At 45.1% G+C, this 25,940-nt stretch overlaps 1 protein-coding gene across 2 annotated transcripts in view; it reads right to left on the bottom strand.

The window, feature by feature from the left end:
* Positions 1-25,585, bottom strand: part of BMERB1 (bMERB domain containing 1) — a 129,382-nt gene extending 103,797 nt beyond the window's left edge. Inside the window, exon 1 of one of the 2 annotated variants that reach the window (XM_019494828.2) lies at positions 25,237-25,585. In XM_019494828.2, the coding sequence (XP_019350373.1) occupies positions 25,237-25,354 (118 nt within the window). In that variant the 5' untranslated portion in view covers positions 25,355-25,585. The remainder of the gene's footprint in view (positions 1-25,236) is intronic. The other variant, XM_006261586.4, reaches the window with a different exon arrangement.
* Positions 25,586-25,940: the final 355 nt, after the last annotated feature.

The raw sequence follows: 25,940 nt of genomic DNA, 5'->3' as shown, positions 1-25,940 counted from the left end.
GCCATTATTTCTTGTAACCCCCGGGGGTGCCTTGGTGAATAAAACCTCACCAATTCCCTTCTGTGCCCCCGTGATGAACTTATAGGCAGCCACAAGGTCGCCTCTCAACCTTCTCTTGCGGAGGCTGAAAAGGTCCAGTTTCTCTAGTCTCTCCTCGTAGGGCTTGGTCTGCAGGCCCTTAACCATACGAGTGGCCCTTCTCTGGACCCTCTCCAGGTTATCTGCATCCCTCTTGAAGTGCAGTGCCCAGAATTGCACGCAGTACTCCAACTGCGGTCTGACCAGCACCCGATGGAGGCGAAGTATCACCTCCTTGGATCTATTCGTCATGCATCTGCTGATGCACGATAAAGTGCCATTAGCTTTTCTGATGGCTTTGTCACACTGCCGACTCATGTTCATCTTGGAGTCCACTAGGACTCCAAGATCCCTTTCCACTTCCGTGCCACCCAGCAGGTCATTCCCTAGGCTGTAGGTATGCTGGACATTTTTCCTCCCTAGGTGCAGCACTTTGCATTTCTCCTTGTTGAACTGCATTCTGTTTTCTGCCCACTTGTCCAACCTGTCCAGGTCTGCTTGCAGCTGTTCCCTGCCCTCTGGCGTGTCCACTTCTCCCCATAGCTTTGTGTCACCTGCAAACTTGGACAGAGTACATTTCACTCCCTCGTCCAAGTCGCTGATGAAGACATTAAAGAGTATCGGTCCAAGGACTGAGCCCTGCGGGACCCCACTGCCCACACCCTTCCAGGTCGAAACCGACCCATCCACCACGACTCTCTGGGTGCGACCCTCCAGCCAATTCGCCACCCACCGGACTGTGTAGTCATCCAAGTCACAGCCTCTTGACTTGTTCACCAGTATGGGGTGGGATATCGTATCGAAGGCCTTCCTGAAGTCTAAGTATACGACATCCACCCCTCCTCCTGTGTCCAGGCGTTTTGTAACCTGGTCATAAAAAGAGACTAGATTAGTCTGGCATGATCTGCCTGCTACAAACCCGTGCTGGTTTCCCCTCAGCATAATTTGTCCTGCCGGGCTCTCACAAATGTGAGCCTTGATAATTTTTTCAAAGATTTTGCCAAGGATGGAGGTGAGACTGACTGGCCTATAGTTGCCCGGGTCCTCCTTCCTCCCCTTCTTGAAAATGGGGACCACGTTGGCCTTTTTCCAGTCCTCTGGGACTTGGCCCGGTGCATCACGAGCGTTCGAATATTCCCACCAGTGGCTCTGCAATGATGTCAGCCAGTGCCTTCAGCACCCTCGGATGGAGCTCATCCGGGCCTGCCGACTTAAAGGCATCCAGTTCTTCCAAGTGACTCTGCACCATCTCAGGGTCTATGCATGGAAGTCTGGTGTCTTGCTGCTGCCTCTCTACAACCCCAGTGAGAGACTTGTCGTGCCCCTCGCTTAGGAACACTGAGGCAAAGAACTCGTTGAGGAGTTCAGCCTTGTCCCCCCTGTCTGTCACCAATTGTTTCTGCCCATTTAGCAGGGGTCCTATTCCTCCCTGGGTCTTTCTTTTACTCCCTATATATCTAAAAAGCAATTTCTTATTGTCCTTTACTTGGGATGCCATCCTCAGCTCCATGGTAGCTTTGGCCCATCTAACTGCCTCCCTACAAGCGCGAGCAGAGGAGGTATATTCGTCTTTGGTGATCTCTCCCTGTTTCCACTTTTTATGTGCTCCCCTTTTGGCCCTTAGGCTGCCCTGGATTTCTCTGGTCAGCCAAGGAAGCCTCCTGGTCCCTTTCTCCTCTTTTCCCTCGCATCAGGATCATCTCGCTTTGTGCCTGAAGGATCGTTTCCTTAAGGCACAGCCACCCTTCTTGGGCTCCCATCACTTCAAAACTCCTACTCTGCAGTGCGTCCTTGACTAATTGCCTGAGTTCATTGAAATCAGCTTTCCTAAAGTCTAGCACTTTCACCCTACTAGTTACCTTACCTACTCGACGTCTTACGGTGAATTCTATTATTAGGTGATCACTGTCCCCCAGATGGCTACCGATCTGTAGGTCCCCTACCATGTCATCCCCCGTTGCCAATACCAGATCCAGTATGGCATTCCCCCTAGTGGGACCGTGTACCTCCTGTGTCAGGTGGAGGTCCTGTACACAGGTTAGAAACCTGCGTGAACGGTGGGACTTTGCCGTCTGCATCTCCCAGCAGATGTCTGGGTAGTTTAGGTCCCCCATAACTACCGCCTCTTTAGCTTTTATGGTCTCCGAGAGCTGCCTCAGGAGCCCCAAATCTATTTCTTCCCCTTGGTGTGGGGGTCTGTAGCAGACCCCTACCACCAAATCCCTTTCTCCTTGCCCCCCATTTAGCCTAACCCACAATCCTTCTACTTCCTCATCCTTGGATTCCGTCTTGATGAGGGGATTCCGTCTTGATGAGGGTAATTGATTGATGAGTTGTAATATTAATTCTTGTAGAAAGAATTACAACTAAAACTGCTTGTCTCCAGTGTCTTACAGTCTCTGTATGCAAAACAGAACACACAAGTGGGTATAGAGGTGCTTCATCATATACCTGGGGGTATGAAAAACAGACACTTGTTTTTCAGACAGAATTCCCATCCTCTTTATGCATCTTTCCTATCATTTATAGGAAATGTTGCATTCATCCCAGTTACCATAACATCTTGACAGTATTGAAAAGCCTGCTGCTCTTTAGTACAATAAATACAAAGTCACATTTTCTCTCTGAAATTTCCACCACCTTCTATAACAAATACATTCCTCTAATGCAGGGGTGGCCAACCTGCGGCTCCGGAGCCACATGCATCTCTTTGCACAAGCTGGTCACCGTGTGCTTGTGCAAAGATTCAAGGAGATGCATATTAACTTCTGAAGAGCCACATGCAGCTCCGGAACCACAGGTTGGCCAACTAATGGAGTAATTTGAAGAACACTTTACAAGAAGCTCAGTTTTTCACCCCCTGCATGTTTTGTTTCTGATTAAGATAGAGAGCATTGCCCTGTCATTTACCATGTTGGGGATTATTAGGGAACATTTCCTAGTACAATATTAGAGAATGTTGGGCTTCTAAGAAACAATGTATGCTTTATTCTCTCTTCCACCATTTCTGAATGATGCAGCAGCAGGGTTTTTTTCATTTTAGGAGGAACAATTGATTGTGCAGTTGAAGCATACCTAGGATGCATACATATGCTGGCAGATTCAGTTTCTGGTTGCACTGATATAAACAGAACTCCATGAAGTCGATACAGTGATTTGGGATTTAAATGAATCTGTGCCTGGAATCTGGTTTCAGAATTTAAAAAAGAAGAAATAAGGTTTTGCATTATACTTGTTTTCTACCATAGAAACCCAATAAGAGATTGCAGAGAAAAGTTCACAACAGCAATTATTATGAATTCAGAGTGAAAAAATTCAGTATATTGGCAGGATATTTTTAAAGGTGCATAGCCCAGATAAGATATACAGGGAGGGAGTTCCCAGCTATGCTTTTTGCCTTTTACTGAGATCCGTGCCATTAGCTTAAGCATCCTCTGAACATGGATCCACCAGCTCAAATCTCTTCAAGTTACTTCCAGTGCAGGCCTCAGAATTCTCATCGTGCTTTACATCTATTAGACTGGCTCTGTCTAGTCCCTGTGCCACTGACAGTGTTGCCTGAGCAAGGATCAAACCCCACATCAGAAATCATGTGTAGCCCAGGTGTACTCAGATAAGTACTCCCTCCTTTGATTGAAGAGGGATTGTTAGCTGACAGGTGTGCTGTAGGCAAAACTGCAGACCACTTACAGTTCCCCTCTGTCCCTATAGATCTAGGCCAGGACAGTTATCAAATTTAACTATGTACAAATGTATTAATATAAGTACAACTTACAAAAAGAAAGAATAAAATTAATAACTCTCTCTCTCTCTCTCTATATATATATATACACACACATATACATATATTCAGCACTTTATTTAGACATATATACATTTCTATACATCTATAATGGACTTCTAAAGGATTGCTCTGAGGGCTTTGAACCCACACAGGTAAATAAGAGATGTGGAACAGGTAAATACAGGTGAATTCAGATAATTAACAAAACACACTTAGACACACCCAAATAAATACTGGCAATCGAAGGGAGGTGTCAACAGGGTGGGGGGGCATTTCAACAAGATATATACATATATCATCCAGATGCATAACAAATAAGCAAGAAATGGTTATTAATGACAAGATATGAGACGCTGAATACAAAATATAAAGCGCATACCCTCCTTCACAGTATCAATATCGCTACGACTACTAGAATCTCCTCTAGGGAAAAAGAACCTGGGACCAGCTCCCAAAAGGGGAAAAAGGGCCGGCTCCCAATATCTCCCTGCCCTCCAGGGCATGGCTAGGACCCTTATCCTTCAGGAGGCCCTTTCACAGTTCCTCACCCCACCTTCCAAGGGGTCTCCTGACCTGTGGGAAACTGTTGCCCGATAACTCATGACTCCAGGGCCACAAAGGGGGATCAGCACTCTTCCACCTGAACTGCTCCTTGCTGCCAAGCCTCTCAGGCTCTGGCTCTGTCCCAGCCACCTGCCTGCTAGTGGCCCTGACCAGCCACGTGTTCCTGGAGGCTACTGCCATCTCACTGGGGTTGGAGGCCCGGGCCGCCTCATGCAATGCCGGGGCTCAGTTTACTCTGGGACCCTTCCTGTAGCAAGATCGGTCCTGTGCCCTGGCCCTGTGCCAGGGGTTAGAGACCCAAACCACTGCTATTGGCTTCCAGGGTCTATATATAGAGCGCATACCCTCCTTCACAGTATCAATATCCCATGGTTCCACCATGCACTGTCCCTGTGCACCGAGGCCCTGGCCACTTGTTAGGGGTTGCAAAACCTTGCCAGAATCTAGCTCCATGCAGTGAAGCCTGCACCACACTGGCTGCATGCCAGGGGTTGCAAACCCAAGCCCCTTGCTCCCAAGGTCTGGCTCCATGCAGCACCACCTGCACCGAATCCCCATGCACCACTCTGTACACCATATACTGGAGCCAGAGACAACCTCTGCTCCCCCACCACCATGGGCAGTCTTCTGGAGCTCTTCGGGGGAAACAGGAACCGCACCGCTGGGCAGCTCTTCCTAGCTCCACTCTTCCCAGCTCTTCCTAGCTCCACTCCGTTTTGTCCCCCAGTGCATCTCCCCTTGTGCTGGGCACACGGCTCTTTATATACTCTTCAGGGCTCTGCCCCTGAAGTCTTCTGGACCTGACAGTGTTGCAGTCTACAATCAGGTCCGGGGAGCTCCTCTCCCTCTCCCCTCAGGAAAGGGGCGTGACTTCACTCTTCTTGATGATTCCTGATTGGTGGATGGGCTCCACCAATCAAAACAGCAGAATCTCAAGCCTGGGAGTCAACCCAAGCTCCGAAAGGTAAGCCTGCTACACATGTATATGTTTCGTGTACTTTGTCTCCCTTGATCAAACATATCAAGGCCCAGATGAGCTCCATCCAAGGGTACTGAAGGCACTGGCTGATGTCATTGCACAGCCACTGGCAAGAATATTTGAACTCTCGTGGCACATGGGCCGGGTCCCGGAGGACTGGAAAAGGGCCAATGTGGTCCCTATTTTCAAGAAGGGGAGGAAGGAGGATCCAAGCAACTATAGGCCAATCAGTCTCACCTCCATCCTTGGCAAAGTCTTTGAAAAGATTATTATGGCTCATATATATGAGAACCCAGCAGGAAAATTATGCTGAGGGGAAACCAGCATAGGTTCGTAGCAGGTAGATCATGCCTAACTAATCTAGTCTCATTTTACGACCAGGTTACAAAACACCTAGACGCAGGAGTAGGGGTTGACATCATCTACTTTGACTTCAGGAAGGCCTTCGATACAGTATTCCTACCCCATACTGGTGAACAAGTTAAGAGGCTGTGACTTGGATGATTACACAGTCCAGTGGGTGGCAAATTAGCTAGAGGGTCGTACCCAGAGAGTGGTGGTGGATGGGTCGGTATTGACCTGGAAGGACATGGGCAGTGGGGTCCCGCAGGGCTCGGTCCTCAGACACTCTTTCCTGCCTATGCAGGGGGTCGGACTCGATGATCTATTGAGGTCCCTTCTGACCCTAACATCTATGAATCTATGAATGTATATTTAGGACATGTTCTATCCATCCCTAAAGTGAAGTTAGGGCCTACTCACTTATTAATAACAGAAAATTATAGGTGCTGGGGTAGTGTGAATGCTAAGGCATACAGTGACAGCTCAGACCTCACAAGTTCGAGGCCATAGCAGAAGGACTCATGGCATGGCCATGTCAGATTCCAATGAATCTGTGAATTCTGCTGAATACCTCGTCACAAGGACATGAGAAGGAAGGAAGGGGATATGTAACAGGGAGACAGAGGCTCCTGTTGCTTTAAGAGACCGCTTCAGGCACAAAGTTGGGCAGCACCAGAGACTTGCCCTTAAGTAAAGGGAAAACTCCTGTGTGTGGCTGGGGAGCCACATGACAGGAAGGGGTGGAGCTTTGAGGCATATGACAGGAAGTGGTAGACCTCTGAAGTACATAAGTACAGGGCCTGAGCCAGAAGGAGCAGTCTGGCCCTACATGCTGCAGGAAGAGGAGCTCCCAGGAAAGATGGCTTCAGGAAACAGGCCCACAGACATCCAAGCTACACCCCAGAGTGAGACAAAGACAGCTACGGGTGAAATATAGTTTGCAGTAGTGTATTGACCCAGAGTTGGGGAAGCAGTTTGCTTATATTTCTGTTGTGCTTAAGTAAGACTGGAGGACCAGGCTGTGGCTATGGGAGTAGCATAGAGGCCACAGGGGTGCCTGAGAAGCCCCCAGCATACAGCTCCCTTGCCAGGCTCAGGGACCTCAGGGAGCAGAGCAGGATGCAAGATGCCTTGCCAAGAGCTGGCCTAGGAGCTGCCACAAGAAATCTGGGGTGTAGAGCCCAAGATGGCAAGATGGAGCTGGAGCCCAGAAGCCAAGGTCAATGGACCTGGGCTGGAGGGCACAGCTAGGGAAAGGAGCTTAAGTCAGGAAGGTGGAAGGGCTGACAAAGGTGCAAGTTCTGAGGGGTTAAGTGCAGAGTCTGGGCCAGGGGCCCCCTCAAATACTAAAGGACACCTGCAAGACATGGCCATGGCTATGGGGAAGAACAGAGGCCCAATTATAGCCCCTAAGGCAGAAGTAGGGTTGTCTTAAAGTGGAAACCCACCCAGTAGTTTGGAGCAGAAGACCCCCAAGGACAGTAGGAAGAGGAAAGGTACCAAGGAAGAGGCTACCCCAGCCTCTGGATACAGCCTCTCCAGTTACAAGACCTTAACATCAAGTCATGGCAGAAACACATAGGAGGTGAGGAAGGCCAGGGAGTGCGGGCAGGCAAGTCTGCCCACTAGAGGGCATCAGATGCTAAGTGGATCACCAGAGCCTGTCGCAAACATGTACATATCTTCTGGGCTAGGTTCTAATTCATCAGAAGAGGTATACAGGCACACTGGAGGCCACAACAGGTGTGCTAACACACACAAGAATGATTTCTCTGCTGCCAGTCAGCCCCATTCCACAGCCTTCTGAAATCCATGGAAATTCTTGCTTTAACTTCAGTAGGCTTTGAATCATAATCTTAGAGGTTGCAACAAAGTCATGGCTCCATTCTTAATCTGTTTCTCCACTCTGTTTTAGATGGTTCTGATCTCATAAATCTCCATGAGGAGCACTATTTTCCACAATATCATTCTAGCTAGCTTTATTCTGGGGCAGGAAGAGTAAAATATTCCTAGACTTTTTCCCACCCCTAACAAAAATCAGTCCTTCATTTTAGATGTAGAAACTAGTTTGATATTTAAAATTAGGTTTTTTTCCAAATCAATGTGCATGAGTTGAAAAAAATGACCCCATTCAAATAAAGAATGATATTGCCTGTGTATTTACTTTTTGCTGTTGTCGTAGTATACTTCTTTTCCCTTCTGCTAGCCAGCAGTTCTTAAAAAATGAATTTTAAATAATGTGGTCTTCCATGCCTTTAACAGAAATTAGACATCCAAAGGATGTGAAAAATATTAATCTCTATGTTCCCTCTGTAAGAGAGCTTCTAACCATATTTGATTTGACAGCTGTACTGTGTGAGAGCCAAAATGATGCCTGAGAAGCAGGGAAAAATTATCTTTGAAGGCCTAACACAACTGCCATTCTGATCAGTTTCCCTTAACTTCACTGGAGGTGGATTGTGCTTTCACTTACATTTATTTTCATTTGTTTCTGGACTCATCATCATTGGCAATCACTCACAGTTGAGGATGATTGTCTTCCATGACTGCCTTATCTGTGGGTCTGAAGATGGCCAATAAGACCGATCCAGGCTCAACAGGCTCTGTTGCAAATTGGGAACATGTTTCTAGGCAGGGAGGGTGGCTCTGGATTCTTGGCTTGGTCCATGACATGCTGTTTCTTCTGTTCCCACTTTTCCATCTCCTGTTGTCATTGTGACGTTTCAAAGTACTGAGATCCTTGCAGCAGACTCTTCCTTCATTGGGGGTGGTTACTCCTGCTCATTTCACACCTAACCTTCCCGGAAGGTCATTCCCCTATCCACCACCTGTGGATACGCTGGGTAGCATCACAGTTCTGCCACCAGCTTCAGGACTACCATTAAGTGACTTTTAGGTCCAGTCTTGCTATCAGTCCCTGGAAAAAATTTAGCCCTTTTTTGGGAAAGTAAATAGAGTTTAAGTCAAGCATTCGACCACTACAAAGTGGGCGTTTGCACAGACTTAATTTTCTTTCTGCCTGCAGGGTATTTATTGAAATCCAAAAAATTCCTGTGTTCAGTAATGAGGATTTAGGATCAAGTAAGGTATTTTATTACCCAAATGAGCAGATCAATTTAAAGTGAAGCAAAGGTCCCTGGTATTTTCCCCACGAATGTAATCTACCCTTGATTAACAGAGTTCAGACGGTATAGCCAAAGTTCTTACTTGTTTATATTTACACAAAGTTATGACATCAGTTTGCCCTTAGAGTACCTATCATCTGACGATGTGGAGATTTTCAAAAGTTAATTGCTTTGACATAGTTTATTCTGATTTCAATCTCCTTTAAATGCGCTAATGTATTCAGCCTCAGAACTGAGACTGGACTGACGTGAAAATGAGAAGCACCAAGCTGATTGCCTACCCAAAGCTCTGAAAGTTGTAAATATGAATAAGCAGAACCCTTGAAATAGATTCCTAAACAACATCTAAGAATTGACAGTTCTTCTCTTTTCTATGTATGAAGAATTAATATTAGGGAACTTTTTCTTCAGAGAGCTTTTCCTTCACTTCGTTACACTTCAGACTTATCATGGCAAGGATGAGTCAGTTTTTTATAGGCTGCAAAATTATTAGCATACAGAGAAATTTCTGTATTGATCCACTCTGTCCTGTAGGGAATGGCAGATGCCACAGACCCAGACCGCACAGAGTCTTTTGTGAGATTGGGTGCCTGTGGTTGCAGAATGGACACATTGGTGATGGGAAAGGCAGCATAAAGGGATAAATTAATTTTGGGAGGCATTCATTTTACTGTAATTGTCTCTGCAACTACAACACATGCTAGACTAACGGTAGTCCTGGCCCAGGATGTTCCAGTTGCATACCCAATACAGTAGCACTACCCAGAAGTTAGGTGACCAAGAAAATGATCCTTAGAGCCAGTGGAGATGCACAGGACGTTCAGAATTAATTAATTAATAGATCACCTGGAGCCCAAGGGTTTGGGGCAAGACCAGTGGAGGAAAGAAGGAAGGAAATGGGAGTCATTCCCCACTCTGCTACAATCCCAAAAAAACTCAATTCTTTACACTTCCACCAACTTCCGACCTGTGTATATTTCTGCACAAAATAGGGTTATAAGGACTGAAATAAGTAAAGAACAAAGCCCAATCCTGTTCACACTGATGTCAGCAGTGAAACTCCCATTGACTTCTCTGGAATTGGGAATAAGTTCTGTGTTTGTAGTGGCAAAGGGAATTAATGTTACACTTCTGAACCAGTTCAGCAGGGAGTCAGGTCACTGGGGTATAGCTCAGCTGGCTACAGTATAGTTGCTTTAGGAATGAGCTAAGCCTCATGTTTTGAAAATACATGAAAGGTGGGATTCACTGTTGATTCTTCTTACTTGTTTGAGTTGGTTTCACTAAAAAATGAATGGAGTTTCATATTTCCATGGAATCGCTTGGAGAGAAAATTATTTTCCTTCCAGTTCAGTCAATATAGAAAATAAATGGTGTTTCTATAAAAGCCCATTGTCCCCAATCAATAATGTAGTTTCTTTAGGCTAGTAAAAAGATGCATAAATACTGTTCCTTCTCTTCAAACAACATATTACATTCTCAATTTGGGGAATGCTTATAATCATTAGCACTGCTCCATGAGTCACCTGCCTCATTGCAGATTATTTTTTCTTTTAATGAAGAATTTTCTTGAATTCATTTTCTCAAATATTTTTCTCTTTTGAACAACTAAATGTGGTTAATATTTCATTGCTGGCTGCTTCAGCAAATAACATAATTATCTAAGAATGCTCAGACTGGTTTTTCATACACTTTGCCCTCCAAGCATGCATTTTTCATCTTTGACTCGTAAGTGAACGATACTATACTCTATATGTAGTTAGATAGCAAAATGTTTTTCAAGAGAACAAATTGGCATTATTTAATATACGTTTATACACCATAAATTTTCTACCAACTGGGGCACATCTACACACGCATATTTACTGAATAGTAACCAAAATTACTGTGCTGTATGGGCTCACATCCATATGTGCATGACTATACTGTGCAGTAAATATGGTGACTTACACTGACTTGAGTGTAAATTTGATACCTATGTGGACTGACTTTAGTCCTAAGTCAGTCCACACACAGAGGTAATATGCCTTAATGCCTGCACGTATAGACACTGGCCTATTCCCGCTTACTGCGCAGTAAATTTAAGCCAGTGTACGTGCATGTGTAGACACGCCCACTGGGACTTATCCTGATACAGAGCCTTAATATTTGTGCTCAATATGGCAAGAGTTTCAATTGGAACATGTCTGCAAGAGCTCTCAGTTCCTCGGGACTTCATATGAGCTGCTTAGTATATTGCAACATAAGCCTTACCCTAATCTTGCCAAGCTTGTTGTGTTTTTAAATCATCCCTACATTCTCATACATACTCACTCACTTCTAAATAAATTGTTGCTCCTGTGAGAAGCACATCACACTGCTTAGACATCAGCTACCAACTACAAGAAAACAAGGAGAAAATTACATGATGCAAGTACATATTCCCACAGGCTATTGGCAGAGCTGATGTGTGAAGTTCAAAGTGTCCTACTTTACAGGTCTACTGCATTATTTTTCATAAATTATATTTAAAGGAAAATTGAAAGCTAAGGAACTGTCCCAATTATGAGCCTCACAAATAACATTTCAGTAATTACTGGAAGGTACTGACCATCTATGAGTAACCTGTGAGTTACATTTAAGTGTGTCTGGGTGCATCTACACGAGATGCTTACTGCTCATTAGCCTAACAATGCTGTACTGCAGTGTGGTGGTCAAAAACTGTGCTAATAGCCTTCTGCACAGTGTTATTAGGCAGTAAAGTTATGTGCACTAAAGTTCACAAAATAACTGTGCGCCAGAGCTATTGCACAGCAACATTAGTTACTGCACATTCAGTTAGTACTTTATTAAGCAAGTACTAAACTAAGTGCACAGTATCTAAGGCGCATTAATGAATGTGTAGACATGACCACTTTGTAATATTCACTATCACACACAAAGACTTGGAATTCATTACTCCTTGATTTCTGAGTATTTTAACCAAAACAAATGCCTTAGTCAAAATATGCACGCACTACAATAGTCTCCGATTAGTTTTCTGCTATTCCCTATGTTGTTTTTTTGGAAGGCAGGACACTATATCCTTTCTTGGTTTTGTCCAGGCTCCTTCCATATGCCCATTTTAGCTCTGTCCAGACCATGCCCAAGTTGGGAGGACTTTGCAGTTCTTCTTGCTAGACCATTTTTGGTAAGTTGGTTTGGCAGCATAAGTAAGAGGTTTTGGCTTGTGCATAGAATTGAGATCAGTAAGGGGAATAAATTGCCATACTTTTCAGCACACAGGGAATGGGACCACATAGTCCTGAGCTAAAGAGAAGGGACTGGATTCCTAACTGAAGCTAAAGCAGTCCCTCCACAGAAATCTCTTCACAAGGTCTGGGAGGTAAAATGCCAAAAGGAACCAGAGTAGGTTAAGCGTCCTGTTTCCTTCAACTGATGGCAGATTTCTGGGCAGAAATCTATGCTCTACCACTAGAAACAGTACGTTTCCCCATCTGCATTCTCCACCCTTCACAGTATATAGCTGTGACAGAAAGAAGTCAAGCTGCCCTGGAAATGGTGTTACTAAAGGAGATAGGATAATGAGGGCTGTACTATGAATCTGTAAGCTCTCTGGGTCCCTGTGAAGTAGGAGAAACCCTCCCCTTTAAGATTACAGGCAGCACAGACTCATCTCCAAGGATACTTTAAAGTGGTATTTTCTATATAGCAAGTTAGTATTATGTAGAAGAGGAAGGATCAGGACCTACTACAGGTAAGAGTAAATACAAATGCGAGTTCAGATAAAAGCACGTGCACATGGAACTATTGTAATAAGCACAGTCATTTCTAATCTCTCAATTATTTGCAGAACCACTCACACAGGAACATTTTAGAACCTATTTCTGGTCCCATTAAAGTCTATGGGTGTTTTGCTCTTAACTTTATAAGGATTCTTCTTTAAATAGACTAACATTCTTTATTGGATAGTGTTTTCTTGGCTGCATTGATGAGACAGACATAAAGTATATTTTCTTCAGTGAAGAAATACATCATCAAAATGTTGATACTAATAATTCATTATTAACAATAAGAGACAATGGACATTTATACACTCTCCGGGAGTTGGGGAGGTGCTTTAATTAGAGTGGGTCTGAGAGCCACTTTAATGAAAGCACCCGGAGTGTCACATGTATTGGCATCCCTGCACTGAAAAATGGTGGTGGGAGCGCTTTAACTAAAGATTGTTGAACAAGCTTTATTTAAAGTGCCCCCGCCACCATTTTTCAGCAGGGGGATGCTGATACATGTGATGCTGGAGTCTGGGGGAGCATGGTAATTACAATGCTCCAGCAGACTCGATGAATTAATTGATTAATTACCACACTCCAGCAGACTTGATTAATCGAGTCTGCTCCAAAGTACTGTAATTACAGTGCATCAGAGCAGCCTTGCTGCACGTGTATAGGCACCCAATAAGACTCAGCCTTAGGTTGGACTCAGCCTTCAAAGTCTGTCTTTCCTACTCATTAGAAAATACCTATGAAAATATGCTACAGGAACCAATTTGATTCAATATTGTCTACTATAAAGGGATTCCTTTTTATTATTTTTTCCCTGCTCACTTGCTTTTGTGTGGTTTCTCTGTATTTCTTTAAAAATTAACATAAAGCCTTTTTTTAAGATAGAAACATACTAAGAATCTTACTTTCTCAGTCTATTTAAAGAGATCTTCATAAAACTTCTTCTATAAAAAGAAATGTAATTGCCTATATCCTCAGATCTTATCCCACATCTCCCAGTGAGATGGCCCTAAATAATCTTATCTGTCATGTCATATGCCACAGATATAGTTAGTAATATACAGCTCTCAGAACTGAGCATTTAAGACAAGGCCAAAGGATGGTGAATAGCAAGATCCACAATTTACAGATAGGAAAGATGAAATAGCAGGCTTTAAATGGGTTAATAGCAGAGTCAAATCTAGAGCCTGGGTCTCTTGAGTCTTTGGCCAGCTTCCCACCTCTGGACAACATTGCCTTTTTAACAGAATAAGCATCTTCTGCACAATTAAATTTATTTGGTCAACAGGTTAATGGTCTAATCCAGGGCTGTCCAACTTTTGAATAGCCAGGGGTCTCACACTCCACAGGCTGCCTGAGCAGGAGCCACATGCCCTGTGTACCACACCAGCAGGTGTCCTGGCTCCTAGACCATCTGCTGCATGGATTCCCCCTGCCACTGCAGCACATGCCTATGTGGGTATCCCCAACACCACTGCAATGACCCCGTTTGGACACCTTTCCCCTCAACATGGTTGCACTGCATGGCTTTGGCCTCACCTGTGCTATGCAATGCGCCATGTACAACACATGCTCCCTATGCCATGCCATGCCCCGAGGCAGCCACAGAACATAGACGCTAGAGGAAGGAGGGAAGCTTTGGAGACTCTGTGTCTGCTGTTGCAGCTGGAGTGACAGAAGAAGTGGCAGCCAGGCACGGGCCTGGGGGTGGCAACTTTACATCTGTTGAGCCATATGCAGGCTGCCAGTTAGACAGCCCTGGTCTAGTCAACATAAGGTAATTCAAACTAGTTTTTAGAGGTTTTTTATATTTAGACTTTAAAGACTATTTTATTACTTATTCCTGTTCTTCAGCAAACTATAGAATTTCTATTCCTCTTACATCTTATCTTGTAGGGGTGTGAGAAACAGGCCGTATTCAATTCGGATTTGGCCTGAATCAGGGACAGTGATTCGATTAGTTGATTCTGATCACTGTCCCCGGTTTCAGTTCAAATGAATCTGAATCTGAAGATTAAATGCTGATTCAGAGAATCAGCAATTTGGACATAGACACAGCTGTAAAAGTTCTTTCTACATACCTTGAGGTAGCAGGCACAGCTTGTGATCGCTGCAATGGTGGGGCACATGGAGCATCCCACAGGAGTGCAGGGGGGCCCTCCATGTGCTTGGTGGTTACCTGGAAGCAGACCAGAAGTACCCCACCCCATGGCTCCCCGGTTCAGCGATCGGCTGCAGGGGAACCCCAGGTGTCCCCCCAGAACCAGGAGGCACCAGTCACTGAGCTGGGAGGGATGCCAGGGTGGGGAGGGCCCTGGCACACTCCCCAGCAGATCCGAAAGTGGACCAGAAGTGCTTCTGGTCCACTTCTGGGTCTGCTGCCAAGTGCCCTGGGGAGCACCCCCATGCTTCTGTGGGACACTCCGTGCACCCCAGTATCACAGCACTCATGAGCCCCTGCTACCTAGAGGTATGTAAAAAAAAAACATTTAAAGCTGTCTCTACGTCCAAATTGATTTGGAGGGTTCCGATTTGATTCAGAGAGATTAAAGGGTCCTCTGATTCGATTCAGATTCGGAGATTCGGCCACTGAATCAAGCCAAATCTTCACCAAATTCAATCAGGGACTGAAGCTTTGCACAGTCCTATTCTCTTGTTCTCTTCCTTTCAGAGCCTAACTTGCTACTGGCTTGTATAGTCGCTTACAAAGTACCTTGTCTAGTCACTTACAAAGCATGTATAAAGTGCTGTCATTCTGTTGTGGTAGGTACATCTAATACTCATTTTGCATAGATATAAATGATAACAAATGGTGGAAGCCAAGAGGAAATTAGAATCTGCAGCTTTGTTTTTAGTAATAAACCTTGTTTGCAGCTCAGGAGAACCTGAATTATCTGATTAACTAGCTTAATCTAAATTGGTATCAGTGACAAACACACCCGAGGGATATTACATAATCATGAAAGTTGCACTGGTTTAATTAAAAATGTGGATTTTTAAAACTGACTTGTTTAAGCCAGTGCAAACCCCTGTGTAGAAAAATCTTATTTCATCTTAAGCTAAGTTTTATTTCAGTTTATCTTGAATCTATTAGAAATTAATTCAATCTGGTCTAAAATAATTTATCTTTAAGCCAAATGAGAGTATCCATACAGGGATCTCACCTGGTTTCAATAAAGAATGTAAAAAACCATTTAAGAGAAACCAATGCAACTTTATTGTATAGACAAGACCTGGTACACCTTAAAACAGGGGTGGGTAAATACAGGCCATGGGCCAGATCCAGCCCATGGAGGGACTTTGTCCAGCCCTCAAAGGGTCTCTCAGTCCCACCTGGCCCAGGCACCGTCCAGGCCATGGTGCATCCCACCACCCCTGGGTGCACAGTGGGGCTGGGACGGCTTCACAGCTGGACTCCATGCTAGGGAGCTCAGGTGGCAGTGGCTCCTTCCAACTGCCACCGCCGCTGCCCCAGCTCCACTGCGACTGGCAGGGACCTGCGCACACAGCCCTAGCCCTGGCTTCAGCCCGCCCCACACCCAATTTGGACTTGCCCCAATCAGAGTGGACCAGCTCCAGACCAGCCAGGACCCATGCACACAGCTCTGACCCTGGGCTGCTCTGCACCTGCTCTGGACCTGCCCACCCACACTGGGCAATGGTGGCAGCCGAACAGAGCCTGCTACTGGGCCTGGGGAAAAGCAGCCCCTCCCCCTTGCCACTTCCAGGCCCTTCTTGCTGCAGCTGCTGGGAGCCCATGCCTGGGCTGCTCTGCGGCTCCTCTTTGCCACTGTCACCACTGCCACCTCCACCATCTCTGGGCTGCCTACAGCAGTGCAAAGGAGCCCCAAGGCACACAGGCTCTAGGCTATTGTGGGTGCAGGGAGGAGGAAGCAGGGGGTTCTGACTGGCCTGCGGCAGCTCCCCAAAACTGCCTATATAGCCCATGAGCCCAAATAATTGCCCACTCCTGCCATAAACCCAATCCTGCATCCATTGAAATTAATAGAAAGACTTCAACTGAGCTTTGCGTCAGGCCCTTAATATCATACTGATTTTTCAAACGTAAGCCAGTCTCTAAAACACCAACAGGCATAAGTCCATTGGAATTGGGCTGGTTTAGTCAGGGATGATCCTGCCTTGAGCAGGGGCTGGGCTAGATGTTCTTGTAAGGCCCTTTCCAACCCTACTGTCCTATGATTAGGGACCTACTGAATTCATGGCAGGAGCAGGGTGTGCTGTGGGTCCTTTAATCTTGCAGGTTCCCCTGTGCCTTCCCCCTCCCCAGCTGGTTGGTGGAGGGGCCCTACTTGCAGCTTGCACCTGATCAACAGGGAGGTGGTTTTAAATATGGTGCTGTTTTTGCCTCCTGCCACTAATTGGCTGAGGGGCCCCAGAAGGCCCTGCTATTTGCTGCTGATTGGCAGGGAGGCAAAAACGGTGCCATGTTTAATACCGTGGTTTTAGTTTCCCAGCTGATCAAGAGGGACAACAGGGTCCTAATCAGCAGCAGGGGAGGAGAAGAGAGACAAAGGGAAAGGGGTGCGCGGGGAAACGTGCAAGATTAAAGGAGCTGCCGTGCACTCTACTTCCACCTTGAATTCAGTAGGTCCCTACCTATGATCCTATGAAATATTTTTCTCCTTTCTTTCCCACAAATCTAATCACTCCCTTTGGAGATTAACGAAAGCTGTACATGAAAGCTGGACTTTTCACTCACTGAAAATCTCTTCCATATTCATCCACCTGTTCTTTAATACCTTACACTTGTAGTTATTTGTATTACATTGCTTAGAAGCCTGAGGATTTAGAAACTACTTCTTGACATTTCTTAATAATAACTTTTGGTATCTTCCTCAGGTAACTCCCACTACTTTGGACATAGTTTAAAATATGTTTTATTTTAACTTCCTAGGAATGCTTTAGTTGAGTCTATTCTGTCAAAAAACAATGCAGTATGATTTAAACTATTATCTCTTGGAATTCTCCTTACAGACCAGGACTCCATTCTGCAGGTGCTGTACGAACATAGAACCAAAAGGCAGTCCCTGCACCAAAGATCTTATTGTCTTAAGACAAGAAATAACCACTGCATACAGAGAGGCAAGCACAAGTCAATGCTGATCAGCAGAACAGTCAAAGGTATTGGCTCATCAGCTGCCTACATGTTGTCACGTTTTTGCAGGCATTGCTCCATAGAGGAGTTTTAAGGAAAGGGCTTGAGGACAATGAAATGGTTTTGTGGATGTTTAAAATGTACTTCTCAATATGCTGGGCAGTAAGTGGAAAAAGGACAAAGGTGCATGTTTTAAAAATATAGCAAGAGGGGGTTGGCAACTGGCATCATCTGCTTAGCTGTATTAACACAGAGGACATGTCCAGCAAGGTACTGAGTATCATCTCCCAGTAAAGTCAGAAAACAAATGAATCACAGCAGTTCATAGCATAGGTTCCCCAGTGCTGTCTGTCTGTCTGTGCCTGCATGTGTAGACCTGTGAAAATATACAACTGTCAGGAAGGCTGGCACAACATTCAGAAGTGCATCAGGATTTAGCTGTCTTCTATGTCCACAAGCATTAATATCAACAGTGATAAATGTGAATCTAGTTTTAAAAGTCTCTGGCAACCTTAAAGGCAGAATGACAAGGGTGACAAAAGGTTGGAGTATGGCACTGGTCTCAGATTATGGGGATTTGTAATCCAAGTGCATGTCCCTGTTGCCATTTGATTGATTTTTTAATATTGGGTCAGACAGTTTCCCAAGGATTATAAAAAAAAATATTAAATCATGTTAAATGGTCTGGACCATATTTGGTTCTGTGACTCAGTCCCTCTACTGTATGTCATTTGAAGTTTGGCATTAAAGCTGATTAACTAACTAGTGTACTGCAGAGATGACTAATTAGCTCCACAGTGCAACATCACCATCTCCACATTCAGTGTTATTAAGGCAGAGTAAATTAATTAACTTTCTTATAGGATAGTACTGCCAGACACAACTACTATCCTATTACAGAGTTATTTACTCCACCACAATGCATGTGTAGATGCTGACAGGGTTGGCTGGGTCACAAGGATGATTCAGTGCAGGGGCTGCTTGCCGACTAGCTCTGCACTGTAGCAGCCTCATGCCCATCCAGCCCCTCCACAGGACATTAAGCCAAGTCAGAGCAGCCCTGGGCTGGCAGGCTGACCCCTGGAGTCCCCTGCCAGCCAGGGCTGCTCCATCCCAGCTCAACATGCTGCAGTCCCAGACACACATGCAAATGTGGTGCCTGGGAGCAATAAACTCTGGCACAAACTGCACTGGAGTTTATTCAGCTTCATTAATTAATGTGTAGATGCACCCTGAAGGATTGTCCTGAGATCAAGAATGAGCTTCCAATGCATGACATTTTGTGTAGGGTCTTTTATACCACTTGCTTGTCCCTGCTGCAAGTATAGCAGGAAAGAGTGCACACCTAAAGAAATGGCATCATGCTCTACTCTATTCCTGACTTCCTCTGCTTTTCCTAGACTGATCAGGATGTTGTAACTCAGTGAGGGAGACCATCCTACACTGAACAGCACCACTGATATGATTCAGTTTTATCCATTAAAGAGAGGTAAAAGACTCCTCCCATTACTTGAGCCCTCCCCTTCCTCAGTATTATAAGTCCTTTAATGATTCCAGAACAGGCATGTGCTTTTTCACCAGTATCTTATAAAAGCTCTTTGTGTATTATGTAGTGCAGATTTCCAGTGAGTAGATGAATCACACTGCTCAGCTATGGAGCAACTAAATTACCTATCATCATCTCACTTAGGTAAACAAAGCAATAAGTTTTTCATTGACTTATCAACAAACTGCTTTGAAATTAATCCTCAAGTAGACCACACAGAGCCCCTGAAGAGCTGAGGACATAGAAATTTCAGGCCTTGTTACAACTTAGATCAACCAGAGGGCTGCTTTAACCTGTGCTAGATAGAATGACCCTATGGCTAGGGACAGACATTACACATAAACCAGTTTAAGTGATCAGAAACCGGTTTAAACCTGTAACAGATCAGATGTTCAGTGCACATAAACCAGTTTGAAAATGGCTGAAACCAGTTTAAGATAAACCTGGTTGATTGTAGTATCAGACTTAACTGATTTGGGTCAAACCGGTTTATGCAATGTCTGTCCCAGACCCCTTTCTAGTTTAAGTTAAAACCAGAGCCCCCCAGTATCCCAACATTATCTCTGGGGTGCCCCCCCTGGCTCCCTGGCTGGAGCTCCAGCAGAGACTGCAGGTGTCTGCCTGGCTTCCCCCTGCTCCCTCACTCTCCTCAACACTCCCTGCTAAGCAGGGATTCCCCTGTCCCCTCTGCTTTACACAGATACCTCTCAGCATTAACTAGCAGACCACATGCTACGGTCTGTGCTGTGGCAGACAGGACAAAAGCAGACAGGAGTGTGCTACTTAAGGCTCTTGGGAGCTAATCAAGAGGTAGCTGGTAATGTCCCTCCATTCCTTCTTTGGAACAAGTTGTTTAAGAAGAGCTTGAACTAATGAGGGAACCATTTTTTTCTGATGGGGTGATAAATGCTCCCTGCTGTGTAACTAAATGTTATGTAAATCCTGTCTGGCTCCCTTGCTGACCAGCCCGGGGTGGGGGGACCCCTCTCCAATCAGAGTGTTCTGCTGGGGCCTGGCCATGCTCCCCACCCCTCCCCCACCCCCAGTTCAGCATTGTGGAAGGGAAGGGAAGGGGGGGCTGCTGTAGCTCCTCCCCGGCTTCTAACCTGAGCTCCTGCAGGCACATTCCTGCATTTTTTTCAGTCCAGAGGGGATGTCTGTGTGGTTACAAACTGATTCAGTCTAGGCAGGTTAAACTAACCTGCAAAGATTGAATCAATTCAGGCTCAGGCTTTTTGAATGTCTGTCCCTACCTAAATGGGCTGTTTACATAGCACAGGATCATTGGAATACACTCCAGCCTCACTGTCTCCTGCTCAAATATATATGACACTCCCCTTCTTCTTTGAGTAGAAGGAAAGAGTTGTCATGGAGCTATCTATGTTGGCTTTGTGCCATTGTTGATTCCCATATGACCATTTCCAGCTACTCCACACATGCATTCTTACCATGGAGTGAGAAACTGTTCCCTTTTCCTAACCTACTTCCAAGATAAGTGAACAGGTAAAGAAGCTGCTACAGCTCATCTCCAGTAGTCTTACCATTCAGAGAGGGATAATGAACAAACTTACTAAGGTTTTTAGTGAGCAAAAATCCCAGAACAGAATAGTTTGTCTGTTCTCAAATTGCACCAAAACTCTTCCTTAGCAGTCTCCAGACATTTACTCCCGTTTGTGCTGCCTGAAACTGGTCCATTACACTAAATTGGGTTCTAAACTCAATAGAAAATAAAAAAATACAGATGTATCTAAGAAAAGGATGCTAAGAATAGATTTGTTTCTCTGTGACTGTTTCTGCGGATTTGTACACAGTTCTTTACCCAGGGAATTCCATATCCCTGCGAAAGCCAATAGAGTTGATTCCAAATAAAGTTGTGTATCTGGTAATGGAAATCAACAAATACATGTTCCAGTTCAGAGCAGCCTCTCCAAGTCTATATTTTAAACATCAGTTGTAAAGCAGGCTGCCAGCTATTATTATGTGCTGGAATTGCTGTCCATTTACAAGCCTGAACGCACTTTACGCTCATGCATGCACCATAAGTTCACTAGCTGCTCCACACACAGTAGTTATTCTCATCCTGTTTTCTCCTCTTCAGAAATTCCCTCTTGCATGTGAGAAAAGAGGCTTCAGTACCTTGTTCACTTTTTAAAAATACATCTTGCAACGAATCTGTTTCATGCTCATGTGTGAAACTCCTTCAGATTGTTGCAGGTTAGGAGCCACATCTCCAACTTGTGTAAACCAGCATAGCTCCACTGACAGCCTGATGGAAAGTGACAGTTGTAGAATTGCAATTCATGTGGTACCACACTTAATTGCCCTAAAAGTGATTAATTTCTTTTACAGTCAACAACCAGTGAATTTTATCACATTGCAGATCTAGAAACGTGTTGGCATGGAGTTCTTTTACATTTAACATTCAAATAGAACCCATCCAGCTCTCAGTGCATTGTTTCTATTACACCAGTTGGCTTCCATCTACTTCTACTACATACTGTGCATAAACAAGTGGCTTTGAACAAAATGGACATTACTACTGCTAATATACAAAATGATTGATTGTTAGTATGTCTTTGTGCTGCAGTTGCATCTAGAACTGTGATTCTCTAATGAGTCACCCCTCATTAGACTCAAAGTACCTCTCCACATCTTTTTGGTATTCAGTGCAGAGGCAGATTCAGGATTTGGCAAAGGGGAATGCAGGAGCAGTCACCTACAATGTGTAGGTTGCTCCCAGGCTCCACCCAACCCACCAGTGAAGACAGACCCACCAGTGCAGACAAAATCATTTCTGGGGATTTTTGTAAGTTCCCAAAGCACATAAGCATCTCTACCTTTCCCTGCATGCCCAAAGGCACATGTCCTCCCCTACCCCCCTTTCTGTCCCTCCTCCTCCAGTTGCTGCTGCTTTCCCAGCTGTCCTGGGGGTGGGGACGCTTTGGAGCTTACTCCTACCCTCTCCAGCTGGGCTGTGCAGGGTCTAGGCTTAACTGGCAACAGTGGCAATAACAAGGGGAGGAGGTGGATTCCCCCACACCCACACCCCATGTGGCCCAGTTGGAGCAGGCAAGATCAGTTCTGAAGTTGCCCCTACTCCCAGGAAAGTGGGGAAAGCAGCATGGCAGGTGGGAGACAGAGGAAGAGGAGGGGAGGGGAGGGGAGAAGATGTGCCTCTAAACACAAGGGAAGGCAGAGACATGACTCTTCTGCTTTAAAAAAGTTCCCAGAGGCTCCAGCAGCACAATTCAGTCCATCCAAAAGGGGAGTGCAGCCAGACCACTGCACCCCATCCGGATCCACCCCTGACTGAGTGGCACCCCATATCAAAAACTATTAATTATATTGCTTATCTCCTTGCAGAGGGGCTGGGCAGGGGAGCGACCAGACATGAAAGACCCTAAGCCTGTTCTTGTCTCTTCTCACCTGCTCATCTCCTCACACCTCACCCTTCAAATGATATGGCAGTGGCATTCTGGTTGAGAAGCACTGATCCAGAGGTAATAATCAGGGAATGGGGCTCCTTTGTTAGTGCACAGATTTATGATTAGTCCCAGCCTGCAGGGTTCATGATCTAGGTTAGGACAGGACAGAACAGACCAACAAGACAACAAGGGAGTAGAGAGGCAGCTACAGATGGTACTGATTTTGTAAATAACAACACTTGGCACTTCACATTTGCAAAGTATTATACATTCAAAACTAATTTTTGCCATTTGCATAGAAGTATAATGACTCTCTGCTGACCCTTAACAGTTTTCTTCTCAGATAGTGGGATACTTCTCAGAGATACTGCTGTCCAATTCTGAAGCAACATTGTATGGAGATTCCAAGACCATTAAAAGTCAATAACAAGATTGTTCTTTTTAAATCAAAGTAAAAGCCTGATTGGAAGTCAGTGCAGCTATCAGAATATGCAGTGATCATTTAGAACAGCTACTGTAAATACCCTGTCTATAGTATTTTAAGTAACCTGAAGCCTTTGAAGAAGTGGATAAATTATTCAGGTAGAAAATCTTTATAACATTAGATTCTCAGGATCACTGAAGAACAGACTTAGACCTTAGTATTACTCTGATATAATATATTGTGTTCTTCAAGTGGTAACAATGATATTCTCACTGAACTGCGTGTAATGTGAAGCTGCTGAAGAAGCAGTGCAACTCTAACAGCTAATACCTGGACACACAAGTCAGAAATCCTTAGTTCTATTCTTCCTATTAATGTTCACCAGTGACTCATTCTGCGACTTTGTCAAGTTTCTATTCCATAGAAACCACAAGTGCTGAGCACCTCTAAAATTGGGTGAGTTACCTCTAAGCCTCAGGGCAACCATCTGAAAAATAACTCAGATTCAAAACAACACTTAAGAGTCTTATTTGCAGTGACAAGGAGAAGAGCACAAGTCTATAGTATGCCACAAAAGGAGAAACTGTTGCATGTACATGAGTCAACCAACATGTTTTCAGTTTTGTTCAATTTAGTTTTGGAAAGTGTTGAGCCATTCAGTCCTGAACCTATGCCAGGCACTGCAACAAACCCAACACTGCAATTGAAGCATCAGGAGTGTGGGAGAGTTACATCTCGCTGTCATCAGCATATGGTATATGATAACATATTCGTGAAAAACTGAAGCCAGAGGTAAAGTATGAAGCCAGCACACTGCCCTGAGGAACACTGCAATATCTTGGAAGGCTGACCAAAGCAGGAAGCAGTGTCTGAAATCTGATATCGGGCTGTTGTAAACCACAGGATATTAAAATGCATTCTAGTAAGACCTCATGATGCACAAGACCAGAAGGTGGATGACAGATCAAAGAGAAGAGCAAATATTTTGCTCCAATATCAGCTTAGGCAAAGAAGTTACTGCAGGAATCACACAAAGCTTTCCCTATATGGCCTAATCAGAACCTTTTCCACAACTTATCAAATGTTTTATCTTGCAGTGAATCCAAAGCTTCACATTGACTTTCTTTTCAAGGATTTCTGCCACTGTTGGTTACCTTGAAAATGGGAGTCAGTGTATAGGTTTTTCAAGTTGTCAGGGGAGATAGCTGTGCCAAATAAAGAGTAACAATCGGCATCATAAAAACAACCAAGAGTCCTACTAATAATGTGAATTGACAACTATTTATCTTTTAAATTATTCTTTCCATCAGAATAGATGTATCAACTGTTGCATTCTAGAAAATGTCGATTTAAAAAAAGCTCTTGCACTAAAGAGCTTTCGTTACGCTAATAAATACAGTGCATCTATTATGCAATTAAATAAAGTACAGTATTTCAATACCCTCCAATTCCACATAGTAAGAATGAATGATGTGGATGTCACCTGTGCCTTTCAAACTGATGCTTAGAAAATGCTCCCAATATTTGGTAAAAGCAGAATACTAAATCCCATCTCATAATAATTGAGAAGTAACGTTCCAGTTATCCTTCCTCTGCCCACAACCTCCAAACAGTGACATCTCTGCACTTCATTGAACCGAGCGAGTGATCCATTTTGCAAGGAAACAATAAAGTGACTTGAGCTGCATTAGAACAAGTCCAGCCCCTGGTTCCCCGTCCCTCTTAGAGGCACTGCCAGAGAAAAGACCTTTTTGTCTTCAACTCAGCCCCATTCAGAAAGCAGAGGCTCCCATTGGCTTCAAAGGGCAAAATGGTCACACGAACCTTGCCCAGCCCTAAACAAAGCAAAGGCTGTTTCCTTTTGTTAACAAGCACACCTTGCTCAATGCCATGTATGCACTGCCAGAGCTGCATAAAAGGGGATCAGGTCATTACCAAGGGCTGATTGAAGACAATACCTATCAAACAGAATAGCCCTTTAAATGGATCCACGGTGCCCCCCTCCTCTTGTGCCAAGTGCTGATGCAGAGAGCTGGAATCAGCAGCAGCAGCTCCTTCCTCCTCGGCTCTCGGCATCCAAAGTACTTACTTCTCCCCAGCCCCTCCGCTTTCCACTCGGTCTCCTCCACTGCCCCGTAGCGTCTCATTGGCTTCTCTGCCTCCATGCTGGCAGAGATGGATCTCTTCAACTCCATGCCCGAGTGCATGGCTGCCCGGACTGCCTCGACGTGGGGCTTCCCAGCTCACTCCATCCTCGCGGGGGAAGCAGGGCTCCGGCTCAGCCCTTGCCTAGGCTGGACTGGAAGGCGCTGCTGAGCTCACTGCATCTCTCTGGTACCCGAGGAGGAGAGGGGAGGGATGCAGCGCACATGCTCAGTGCAAGGATGCTGGCAACAGAAGCGCCGGGTGAGAGCAGGGCACAAAGGGAGGGGGAGGCAGGGAAACGGTGGGAACAATACCATGCAGGGAGTAGGGGAGAGGAGGGCATGGGCTGGAGGGAGGGAGATCCCACCGCAGGAAGCAGCGGATGCTGCCGGGGTGGGAGGGAGGGAGGGATTTACCAGGCAAGAGGATGCCTTGGCCCGAATCTCCCATCCCCCGAGCTCAGGTGGAAGAGAAGAGGAGACTCCTGTGTGTAAAATCCGATCACCTGCTCCCTCCCCCAGGGCTACCATTATCACTGCCTATGTCCCCTCCCCTAAAGCGCGCTGTGCTGCCAGCGGTGCAAGCATCATCATCACTCCCATTCACAACTCAGGCATAGGGAGAGTTAAGCAACTTGCTCACTGCTGT

The sequence above is a fragment of the Alligator mississippiensis genome, chromosome 13 (genome assembly GCF_030867095.1).
Source record: "Alligator mississippiensis isolate rAllMis1 chromosome 13, rAllMis1, whole genome shotgun sequence".
Lineage (NCBI taxonomy): Eukaryota > Metazoa > Chordata > Crocodylia > Alligatoridae > Alligator > Alligator mississippiensis.
This window is presented reverse-complemented; position numbering and strand designations above follow the sequence as displayed.